Source organism: Argiope bruennichi, chromosome 7, assembly GCF_947563725.1.
Source record: "Argiope bruennichi chromosome 7, qqArgBrue1.1, whole genome shotgun sequence".
Taxonomy (NCBI): Eukaryota; Metazoa; Arthropoda; class Arachnida; order Araneae; family Araneidae; genus Argiope; species Argiope bruennichi.
In genome coordinates, this window is record NC_079157.1 from 70,311,492 (window position 1) to 70,324,894 (window position 13,403).

The 13,403-nt window shown below is 31.2% G+C and overlaps 1 protein-coding gene across 1 annotated transcript in view; it reads right to left on the reverse strand.

Annotated features, from left to right (window-relative positions):
• The window catches only part of LOC129976355 (ribosomal oxygenase 1-like), a 66,541-nt gene extending 63,839 nt beyond the window's left edge, over window positions 1-2,702 (reverse strand). The window contains exons 1-3 of the mRNA XM_056089882.1: window positions 2,460-2,702; window positions 633-683; window positions 340-544 (exon numbers count right to left, since the gene is read on the reverse strand). Of these exons, the coding sequence (XP_055945857.1) occupies window positions 340-544; window positions 633-683; window positions 2,460-2,540 (337 nt within the window). The 5' untranslated portion in view covers window positions 2,541-2,702. The remainder of the gene's footprint in view (window positions 1-339; window positions 545-632; window positions 684-2,459) is intronic.
• Window positions 2,703-13,403: the final 10,701 nt, after the last annotated feature.

Here is a 13,403-nt window from a genome sequence, read left to right on the forward strand (position 1 = left end):
ATTTCAAGAGCTAATATTATATTTTCTTGTCAGTCAGTTGTTTTAGTCTACAATGTTTGCACTAGTTTTTAACAAATGTATTAATCTGTGACAACTTTTAATCTTTACCATAAATATTTATTAGGTAGTATTACAAAGTTTGCTCATAAATGCTGAAATAAAGGAAAGGTTTTATTGAAGGTTTTGGAGTAATTAATTAAAAAGATAATATTTCATTAGAAAATAAATATTTCATCCAAGCAATGCTAGATAATTCCAAATAAAAATGTATCCCATCCATTCAGTCTGTAAAAGCAATTATATTTAAGTTTATCCATATACATATTACATCTTTTTTACCTTCACATTCTTCTTCTATGGCTTCCGTATCCTCCTCAGAATCTGCATTTTGAATACTTAGAGGTACTTTTTGAATTTTCCTCTTTCTCCAGTTTTTGTTCTCTTCGATCCCTTGTTTATCAGACTTTCTTTTAATGCCATTTTTGGGTATATCACCTTTTCTTTTTTTGTCTGAAGGTGCCTCAGTATCGCTTCTCTTGGGCTTCTAAATATAAAAAGAATTCATAAAATTAGAAGGATAAAAATTTTTAAAATCTGAGAACATTGTATAAGTAAAAATATGATACTTATACCTCAATAACAGGTACCACGCTTCCTTCTTGAACAGCAGCAGCAAATTTCTTCTGATTTTAAAAAAATTCAATAAAGTTATTAATAAACGTCAATAAATTGAAATAGAAAACTGAATAATAATAAATAGAAAACTGAATTAATATAATTACATCAGAGCAGAAACTTATATAAAGAGATGAATGATTATATCTATGAATATATATATATAAATATGCACTAATAATAAATATGAATATGTGTGTGCATCTGTCTGCGAGTTGTAGCTCTGCAAACCAAACCATTTGACCTGCAGTTACCAAATTTGGCATACTGGAAGGGGGGGGGGGTACATCTCAAAATAATTTTTTTTTTAAATTTAAATTAAAAATGAAATTTTAGTTTAGTGCTTTTTCTGCAATAGCTTCTGAAAATATCAATCTACAAAATAAATATTACAAAATTTATCTTTTTAACAATGCCAATATAATAATCATAAAGTTTTTTTTTTTTAATTTTGGCAATTTTTAAAAAAATTTTGTTTCATTTCTAATAATATATTATATTATTGTGCTGAAATTCAAACTGTTTTAATTCTTTAATCAAATATTTAATTGTATGATTTTTCTCTATCATTCAAAGCTAAAGAAGAAGAGTTTTGTTTAACATCTGTATAGTTTATAAGACAAGTATAAAAGTGAAGTTACATTATCATGAAATTTAGAAAATAAATGAACCAGGCATTAATTAATTTTAAAAGAGCTATGATATTCTGACACAGTTTGCAATTAAAAAGTTCCTGTACACAAACAAAACTTAGAAAATTAATAGGCAATTAAAATAGCATAGTTTTACTGTCTGACAATTCAGTTGAATTATGAAAATGAAGTTTTATCTAAATGATTTAACTAAAATTAAATGCAACTGATATTCTTAATGAACCAACTGACCACCAAAGGTGACTAGCATAAAAGAAAGAGGATAATATTAGAAATATAGATATTTTAAAAGATTTCCAATCATAAATAACAATCTAAAATAAGTTTTTACTGCTGAAGTCCTCACACAACATCATTAATGATGGGAAAATATTGTAAATTTTTCCAAAAAGTAATACCATATAAAAATAATGCCACCATATGCCATCCCCAATGGCATATGGTTAAGATACAAACACTCATAATACATAATAAAAAATTATTAAATCAAATTTTTTACTGAATGAATAATTTTTATCATTTTGGTGATTCTAAATTATTATCCAGATCATCATATTTTTTTAGTATCTATATTACAATTGCAAGGCGATTTCTAAATTGCATCTAAAAAAGGAAGTCAGTTTCACAATATTTAATCACACACAATATTTAAATTGATTAACATCTGTTGTTTAACATCTTCTCATTAAATTGTTTAACATTTTCTCACAAAATTATTAATAAGAAAAATGAAAGTGTCCATTTCCGTCAGCAGTCATATAAAAAAACAAGCATTGATAAAATACATTTTTAGCAATTTTTCACTTTTTTAGAAAAATCGAAAGAATTAAAACACTGTTTACATGTTCCTTATCCGAAACACGCCTGAACTGTAGGCACTCAAAAAATAAAATTATCTAACCAATTAGCAATAAAGAAAAAATCAATGCAAATCTTGTCACTTTTTCAACAAACCATCTAGAAATGCGCCATCATAGGAACGTCATGCATTACATTTGTAACATAAAATGTTTTAAATAATAACATTACACAAGTATATGATAATTAAATAATTTATACCTAATTTTTTAATTTATTTTATAGATCCTGAATGATTATTGCTTTCAAACAATGATCATATGGTTCACTTACATTTCGATTGTAAATTGAATAAGCTGATACTTTTGGTGTACTATGCTTTATAGGTGCCATGGTTATGAATTTTAATGACATCAAATGCAAACTTTCTAAGCTGCAACAGTATAATTTTTCAGGACGCACTAATACAAGAGGTACAATCAAAACGAAGCCGGCACGACAGAAATATACATGACGACGAGATTAATACGGAGAAGCGGATAGCGAAGCGGGAGATCGATCATGCAATGTTTACGGAGCTAGAATGAGTTTTCCTGCGCATGCTCACATTTAACTGGAGAAAACGAGTAATATTCATTCTGTTGCCCAGTAAAAAAAGAAATGGTACATTCTTCTATTATAATTAGGATTATCATCATAATGAAGAGGGGTTTTTTTTTTTTTTTTTTCCTTTTCGGAATCGAAGATGAAAGATTATAAGAAATTTACCATAGAATTTTAGAAATTTTTCTATTTACTAAAAGAAAAAAAAACCTGAACAATTTGGGCAGACTAAATTCTGTTTGTGTTGCGATTATTCATATGAAACGTTGTGTTTATGTTCTTTGATGCTGATTGAGTTACTTTTAAAATTTCTCCTAGAAATATAATAATATTGTGTGATCTTCGAATTCTGTTCATCTTCACGTTCCTTCCTGTGATCTTCACCTGATGAATTCGCTATAATTCAAATTTAAAAAAGTAATCTGAATGATATTAAGTTTTTGAAGAGAAATCTGTTATACTATAAGTGCAATGCAAATAGCAATCACATTTTACGAAATAAACAATGACCCTGTCCGCAATACTTTCTCTTATATCAAAGCAGAATGATCGCAAGGAAGTCATCGATTAGAGCGGCCTGGTATATATTTTGGCCTAAAATTTTTTCGAAGTCTGGTAACATTGTAGGATCGTCCTCTCGCTATCCGCTTCTACGAGATAAGAGAGTAACGTTAACTGCAGGATGCTTTTTTACCCCCTTCAACTGACCAATGGATCTGGCCTGATTCCAGTTAGCGCCTGCATAAGGCGCTATACTCTGTTTCACCCTAACTTGGCAGTATTGTAAAAGGCAGAAAATGTGACGCCCCACATTGGGAAAGAGTTCCCCATCAATTCCGACTTTAAAATAGTTAAAATGCTCAGAAATTTATCAAATAATATCATAAATTATAGAAATCCTTTTTTTTATCAGTATGTATTTAAAATTATTCTCAAGTTAGAAGTGTTTATCTGTTAAGTATTTTGTAAATAAAGCGAATGAATAAAACGAAACCGATTGACATAATGATTCCACTTTGACTAGAACCGGTCTTCAAGGTCAAATATTTGGTGCGCTTTTCTTTTACGTCTCCGACAACTCAGCTTCATTTAGTTCGAAACCATTATCATCTTTCGTACTTTTTTATTCTCGCTTTTTTACCAGCTGATATTTTTTATACTATTAATCACATTAGTAGTTATTAGTTTTGATTTTTGAATATTTATTCGATTCGTCATTTCTATTCACTTCTAAAATGTCGGGAAAAGAAAAAGTGTTATCACCGAATACGCTGTGCACACCTTCAAGACGAGTGAAATCAACAAAAAGTGCAACATGAAAACAGAAATAAAGGCATCCAGTCCTTTAAGTACCCCTGGAAAGAAGCGCTCAGTAGGTAAACATTCAGGTCTTGTAAAATATGATGATTTTACATTATCCTGTATCTGACGAAAAATCCATGCATTTTTTCGTAGAAATGAGATCCCAACATTAGATAAAGTTTTAAAAAATGGGAACGATGATACAGATATCTTTTCGAAAAACATTAACCGAACTACGCTTTACAGAATATTGAAAGATTTAGTGTTTTCTTTTGAGAAACGGTGAAACGAAATGAAATAACTTTAATGATTTATTAAAATAATGTATCAATAATATTGAACAAAATAATGAAAATAAGGAAAAAATTAATTCTCTGAATTAAAATGATAATATAATAAAGTTAATAAATATTTACTATTTGGCGAAAAATTTGCGAGATAAAGTTCCGCCAGCGATCTGCATTTCTAGTAACTTTATAGTTTAAAGTAACCCAGTTGCCCTCACAGCGACTGTGATTCGGCATGCCTAGAATATACACTACTGCCAAGTTAGGGTGAAACAGAGTATAACAGTCTTCGCCATCTATAGGCGCTAATAACTATTTTGACACTCAGCTAAAATAATGCTTATAAGATTTGGCAACTGAAGTGAGCACATTTATAATGATTTATTCTGATCACATATTCATTCATTTTCTACTAAGCAATTTTGTTCTTCGTTTTATTTTGCTAAAGTTTTGAATCAAACTGTTTTGTTTCCTTTATTCTTCTGAAACTTTTTCTTATTCTTTCTGAAACTTTATACTTTTTTTTTTTACTTCCTTCTTTTAAATTTTTTTAGAAATTTATCTGATAATATTTTATTTGAAATTGAATTTGATGCAATTTTTTTATTAAAATGTATTTCTTCATAAAAATTTTAAAAAGTTATTTATTAAAAATTATTATTTATTTATTTATAAAATTTACTTTTTTATTATTTTGTTTTATTATTATATATTTTTTTATTTGAAAAAGTCTGTGCAAGATCATTCTTTTTCAGAGGTTAATTATTTGTATATTATAGTTTGCTTAAATATGCATTTTATAGGAGCAAAAAATAAGTAATTATCTTTATAATTGACAATTTTACAGTACCGAAATTAAAAATAATAATAGTTTCCATTGAATCGTATGTATTTTAAAGAATCTAAATAAGTGAGAGAAAAGATTTCCCTTGTTAACTTCAAACGTAAAACATTCACATAAATGCATAAAGAATTGAGTAGTGTATTCATGCATTTCTCGTGCAATATTTTCTTTCTGCATTTCCTGATTTATTTCTTATTCTTTCGTTGAAATTTATGCATTAATTTAACAAAAATTAAATTTATTGCAAACACTTTATAATTAATTGACAGAATTAAAGTAATAATAAATGTATGAAGGGCTGTTATATCCCTAATTATTTCGATTTCGTTTTCTTCATATACGTCTTACGATAATCACCTTTGTAATGTAAATAGGTTTTCAATGTGAAACAAAACAGTGTATATCACGATATATGACGCGATTTACATGGAATACCTGCTTAGTTATACTCCGACTTCACTTAGGAATCAAAAATTATTATTATTACAAATCCATAATGTTTGTAAATCTGTAAGAACTGTGTAAGACCGTTTTACGATCAGCCCTGTTGGATGCTGATCGGGTGCCAAATCAGTGATCCCAAAGCTTAGCAGCAAACTTGGCGACCATTTGGCGACTTGGCGACGAATTTAGCGACTTTGATGACAAAATAGATATTACTGGAAACTTCCAGAATTTTAGTGATTCAGCCAATAGGAGCCTAGATATGCCTGATCGGTCCATAACCTTTTCTATCCTCCAATCCCACTAGAGACAATGCGATTCACAGTTTATGTAAATATTTAATTCTTTTAAAAAATTGGTAATGCCTGACTTAGCCCCTATCCAAATTTTCGGCCAACCCGTCCCCTTCGTAAATGAATATAAATACCTAGGGTTAATTTTAGACGCCAAATTGAGCTTTAATAGTCATATTAAAGCAGTCCTCACCAAAGCTACAAGAATGAGTGTTAAGCTCAACAGCTTAATTTCTCCTAGGAACAAGCTATCGATTAGGCTCAAGCTTCTGCTCTACAAAGCTATTTTAAGACCAATTTTAATGTATGGCATCCAGATTTGGGGGGGGCGACTTCCGTCACTAACATTCTAACACTAAGTTTTCCAAAATAGGCACCTGATGAAGATTGTAAACGCCCCCTGGTATATCAAGAGAAAAATCTTACATGACGATCTCAAAATTGAACCTGTATCGGACTTTATTAAAAGAACATCAATCGAATTCTTCAAAAAACTGTCCCAGATTCGTAACAAGTTACTTAACCTACCTGCTTATGATCCAGCAGTATCCAGCTCGAGGAAGAGACCGAGAGCTGCTAGAGACAACGTCTACGTTAATTTTCCCTCAGTCCAAAAACTGAGAATTAACTAACTCTGTTACGAATCTGGTGGATTAAATTTATCAAAATTATTTGTTTTGGCCTCAGATAGCTACAATGACCTACACGCGTGAAATTTCTTGAAATTTTTTCCTTCAGTAAATTTATTTTTAAAAAATCAGTCCCAATAGTTAAGGCACGTGCAACGTAATTCCATTAAATTTCTCTGTATCTTACCCCATAAATAATCTAAATATTATTTTAATTAATTAATTGTATCATAAATAATAATAATATGAATTAAATACCAAATTTCATGACGTTAGAGCTTTATTGAGCTCGTCCAAACTAGTTTCAATTAAATTTAACTTTTCCCTAAACTAACAAATTAAAGTATCTATTCCAAATTATGATGTGGAGGTGCTCCTGACCACTTTGTCACATCGCGGAACTCCGAAACATCACGACGTTGCCGTTGCCGTTGCTATTTCTATCCTCCTCCGGAAACTATAAAAGGCCAACAGTCTCAAGCCGCAGTCAGTAGTGAAGCGAGTCGCAATCGTGGAAAGAGTCAATGGCAAATAGTTGGATAGTCCGGCGAAGCGCAAGCATTTGCTGAATTGAGCTATGTGCCGAGTATTGGTGTTTATTGTCGAAGCAGCATCGAGTCCTGTGTGGTGTAGTCAGTCGTGTAGTAGTGAGTCAGCAGTTGGATACAGCTAAAGCGAGGAGACAGTGGAGAATTGCAGACATTTGGAAATATCGTAGAGTGAAATTACGCAGATTCCCTCCTCCTACTGAATTGTGTGCTGTGGTTGTTTTTACTACCGATTACTACTTGAGGCTACTGTTTGTTGTAGCGTGTTCCTGTTTATTGCCTGTGTTCGTCTCGGTTGTATATTTGTCGTCTCTGTATTAGTGTTTTCGTGTTTAATAAATGTCGTCGTCCGTTACTAAAGGACTGTTCAGTAACCAACAAATCGGCGAAAGAACCCCTGAAAAATCCGTAACAATATTTATTGACTGCTCCTCTATTTGGAATGAACGTTCAGCTGCCGGTTATGCGCCTATATTGTTACTGGTTAATGTGGAATGTGTAGCATGCATCTTAATTATCCCGTAAATTTCTATATAATTTATCTAATCAAACTGTTTTTTTGAATAAGCTACAATTGTTCTCTGCAAATGTAATGAACTTGATTTTAGACATTTGATGAAAATAAGCCGGAATGTATATATCTCTTGAAACCCATAATGAGACTTGTGATAAATGATTTTATAAAAAATTAATAAATTCTTCAAATTTAGTTCTTAAGAAATAAAAAAAATAATTCAATTCGCATCGAAAATTGTAATTATAACTGTTTCAGATGCCATCGCTGGAGAGGTATAGTGGAACCCATCGCGAAAAGTGACAGAAAAAACTATGGAGAAGTCCTAAGTGAAATAGTTTTTTTTTCAAGAAGAAGGCACCCTGTAACGCGAATTTTCAGATAGTATGTTTTAGTTTTGTTTAATCAAATCCTTTTACTCCTTCCAATGCTCAACCCATTAATCATATCTGGTATCAGTGACACCATGATTGATCTTGACCATTTGTTATTTGCTAGGAGAAAACAAATGAGGGCAGAAATGTCCCGGATAGTACATCAAAGAGATACTTATATCTTTTACAGACTACTTATATTCTCTCGTCAAATTTATCACAGCATTTATACAAAAAATGAATACTAAGGTGATTCGAACCTTTAATTCGAAACATCGTGGCATAATAATATTTTAAGTTTCATTTTCACCTATCTTCATATTATTCTTTTTCTTAATTATGACAACAATAAAATATACAAAAAAGATTATATCAAAACATTCTTGAGTATAAAACAGGATCGGTCTTTAATCGATTGCTTCCAATAAGACCTCACTCATAAAGTCTCTTTCACAGGGATCGCCGTTTCCTGCATATTAGACTACTAGTAATTTTTCTTGCGCCTTGCCGTGGAACTTTAACAGCAATAAAAGAATCTTTTAGTTGTTCTTTTACAGAAGAGGCTGTTTGTTTGTAGCATAAAATTTATACCTATTTTGTCTACTTAGTGGGGAGGGAGGCACGCAAAGTACTAACAATTCTCCACTAAAGCAAGTTTTTTCCTTTCTTTCTCTCATATGCGCATCTTGGGAGGCCTATACTATCTTATATATAACCTGACCCCCATTTACTGTGGAGCAACACTTGTTGAAAAGGGTTTCGAAATATGCACACCCTCATACATTTATGGTCGAGAAATGCAGTTTAGAAATCCTTACTTTAAATTCTTAATGGACTAATATTTCGAACTGTTACCATGGTTGGGTCAGAGGATAAGGGGAAAAAAATTATTCCCACTTCTATACAGAAAGCAAATAAAAGCTGAAAAAAAAAGAATTTTTGCAACAAAAGCGCGCTCTCGCGCACACACACACAGATATATATATATATATATATATATATATATATCTGTGTGTGTGCTCGCGCGCGTTGCAAAAATTCTTTTTTTCATATATATATATAACAACTTCTAAATGAACTTTATTTTGAAAAAGGTGAGTTAATCATTATCATTTCAATGTAACTTGCCTAATATGAACATTTATAATTTTCATGCTTTGGCATTTTTTTTTTCTTTGACCTATCGAATTTTTCATCAACATAACGTTAAAATGTCATCTGTTCGTCGAATTTATTTTGCTTGGTTTAAAGTTAAGGCTACAAATTTAGATATTTTTTTTAATCTGTAAATTATTTTCATTAGCTAAATATTTTAGGTTGGCAGTCATCATGAATGAATAACTTTTTAAGGCCAATAATTTCTTCGCATACTTAAATGCTATTCAGTGGATCCAATCAACAAATTTCTGAATTCTTTCAATATGTTTATTATAGTTTTTACAATAAAATTATTAAAATTTTACCAAAGAATATTATATTATTATTTAAATTTTATAGCTTACTTATTTGTTAAGCATTGTTTATTAAAATATCAAGTATTAAGAATGAATTACTCTTTGCCATTTATAGTTTTTAAAACATCGTTTCCTTTCTCTCTCTCTTTTCTACTTTAGAAGTTTCAAATGCTAAGTTTTTCTCAGAAGAAACGGCAGACGGCATACATTTTTCGGCAAAGTAAGGGGTGGGCGGGGGTCAAATAAAATTTCTCCAATTTTGTTTCAAAGTAATATACAGTGATTATTTTTATATTTATATCAAATTAATTAAGTATTTAATACATTATTTAATTATAATAAAAAATTATCTGCAATAATTAACTATTTGTATGGTAAATAAAAATTGTTCGGCTGAATGACGAAGAAAAATAGAAAATTTAGAATCAGTGATATAATCTCAAATTAAATATACCGCACGGATATAGGAAACAAATTTTCACATTTTAAAAATCTTATAGTAAAATAAAATAAGAACGGAAAAGAATAATAATTAACTTATACATTTAGCTAACGAATGATGTATATTAATAACAAGAAATAATATACATCAAACTTACAAATGAAAGAATGAAATTAATATATTTTCAAACTTACGTAAATGAAATTGATGTTATTGGACCCTATTTGAAGTGAAATCAATCAAATCCAGTGTTAATCATTAATGATAACAAACATCAAAATCAAATTAGGATTACTCGCGAAAAATCATTTTAAGCTATTGTGGGAAGCGCTGACAGATCTCGTATCCCGTATGGCGCCATGTTGCGTCACGTCATTAATCACGTGATGCTTTCCCGCCATTATTGGCAGACGAGAGTTGGGCAGTGAGACTGCAAGACGTGCAGCTCACGATCATGTATCTTTTATGTTTTATGTAGTAATGTTTTATCTTTTCTCCTTTAATATTAATAAATATATTTCAAATGTTAATGCTGGTCGTTGCCTTTTCCCACATTTTTGGGGGCTCGGCCTTTCTCGTGAATACCCCTAGCAAATCCCGCCAAATTGTTGAAAAGCTGTGGACGTTAGTACAATTTAAGACGTTAAATTGATGCTAAAAATTTTGATAAGAGTGGATTTTTGCCGTGGATATTTTACTGGACTGGTGAATGGACGTTAGAGCACGTTTTGGATGGATATGATTCAAGTGAAAACGTTAAAGGTTCAATTACTTCGTGTTCTTGTGCAACTGTGCTGACATATACTGGCTGCTTTAAAAAAAAAAAAAAAGGAACTTTTAAGAGTGAATAATTCGACTGCTCCCAACCAGGTAGGCCAACCAGGTTTTTTTCCAAGTTTGTAATTTATAGTACGTTACTTTATTCCATTCTCCCTTTAAATTTTAATCCCGAGTGAATGTGCATTAGTTCTGTTTTAATTCATTACAATGTCTTTAAAACTAGGCGATATTCAATTAATCGCTAACTCCCTTAAATATGCAAAAACTAATTCAGTAAAATTGCTTAACTCTGTGTTAGGTTACAGTAATTTTGACCATTCTTCTCGAAAAAGAATGAGAAATTTTGAAAGATTTGAAAATTTAGATGTAGAAAAACATAAACAAGAGTTGTTGAATAATTTTTCTTTATCTGATTTTATCTCCGTTTCTGATTTATTACATTTAGAAGTAAACGAAAGTAACAAAGATGCTTTGTGTGAAAATATTTTTAAAGCCCTAACAAATTTAAATGAATTTCAGAAATCGCTAGACATTAGTTTTTTATCGGAAACAGAAGAAAAACCTTTATCTCCTCAACAGATTTCTGAAACCGAAAGTTCAACAAGTAATGGGGGTAATAATTCTTCCTTCCCCATCCCCGTAACTTCAGACGAAACATTAATAAATAACAGTCAGGCATTAATTACTGGCGCCAAAAGGGAATCACTCGAAAATGATCCCTCGAATAACCAAACGATGAATGAAATAAACCTTCAGTTTTGTTTTTTATTACGCGATCTCTGTGGTAGTTGTAGAAACTTCACAGGAAATGATTCCTATTCGATTAAAAGTTTTTTTTGTGATGTTGAAGAGAATTTTTCGCTTTTTCCTTCTTTAAGCGAACAACAAAAATTAATCTTTGCAAAGAGGTTAGTTTCCGGTACTGCTAAATCTTTTTTATTCTCCCAAAGAAATCTAAATTCCTATCAAGCTTTTAAAAATGCATTAATTAATGAATTTTCCGATAAAGTAACTTCTATTGAAATACATAAACAACTAGAAAGACGTAAAATGCGCTCGAATGAAACTTCTATGCAATATTTTATTGCAATGCGTGAAATTGCGAATCAGTCTGAAACCCTTATTGATGAATGTTCTGTTATTCAATACACAATAAATGGGATACAGGGTTCCCCTTCTGATAAAATTATTCTTTACGGTGCAAAATGTTATTCTGAGTTTAAAGAAAAATTACGAATTTTCGAAACTATCGTAAGTGCAATGAACGCAAATAATTCAAAGATGTCGTATTCTAGATATGCTAATGACGGCCAAAGACGTGATAAAATACATAAAATCCCTGTCCAACAAAGAGAATCAAAATCGAATCTTAGTAATCCGACTAACAGTAAGACGCGTTGTTTTAACTGTAACGATTTTGGACATATCGCAAAGTCTTGCCCTAATCGTAATCGTGGTCCTAAATGTCTTTCTTGTAATCTTTTCGGACATAAATCTTCCGATTGTCATCGTACTTCTCGGAATGACAGTTCTACCCCACGTGATAATGTCAACACTTTACATTTATTGCATTCTCCGTCGAATATGCATAAAGAGGTTGTTATTCTTAATAATACACTTTCCGGATTAGTCGATACTGGTAGTTCTTCGACACTTCTCAAACATTCTGCATGGATTAAACTAGGATCGCCGCCGTTGACGAATAACAAGATGACACTAACTGGATTCGGTTTTTCCCAAACTAAAATAATAGGTTCCTTTGAATCTGAAATTATTATTGACAAACAAATTTTTCCTGTTTTTATTTCTGTGGTACCTAATAATAGGTTGCGACGTAATAAAGCAGGCAAATTTGACAATTAAACCTGACGGTGTTGTATTTTCCAAAATTTCTAAATCTGATGATCTTGTTGAAACTGACAGTTTTATAATGGCTATTTCTGCCGAAATTCCCACGTTTGATATAGGTCCGAATATTTCTAAACAAACTCGCAATGAGGTTGAACAGATTTTGTTAGCCTATAAACCTAACAAAACTAAAACCACGAACATCGCACTTGATATAACGCTTACTGACGATGAGCCAATTTTCCACGCTCCTCGACGTTTACCCTTTGCCGAACGTGATATAGTAAATGCGCAGATAGACAAGTGGTTAAAAAATGGAATTATAGAACCATGTTCTTCACCCTATGCTAGTCAAGTTGTCGTAGTTCGTAAGAAAGATGGAAAACATAGAGTCTGTATAGATTATAGAAAATTAAATCGTAAATTAGTTAAAGACCATTATCCACTACCATTAATTGATGACATTTTAGATCGTCTTCAAAATGCTAAAATTTTCAGTACTCTCGATTTGCGTAACGGATTTTTTCATGTGCCGGTAAAAGAAAAAAGTCGTTGTTACACCAGTTTCGTCACAAATACAGGTCAATTTCAATTCCGTTATATGCCATTCGATTTAAGTTCATGTCCTTCTGTCTTTATGCGATACATAAATGCCGTTTTTCATGATCTTATTGCAAAAGGCATTGTCCTCCCGTATATGGATGACATCGTCATTCCCGCAAATAATGAATCTGAGGTTCTCGAACGCCTTAACACTGTTTTAAAAGTAGCTCGCGATTATGGACTAGATATAAACTTTGTTTATATGTCCAAGATATGTATTATATGTATTATATGTCCAAGAAAACGTCTGACAGCGAAAGAAAATACACCAGCTATGAACTGGAGGTACTCGCCATTGTAGAAGCTCTTAAA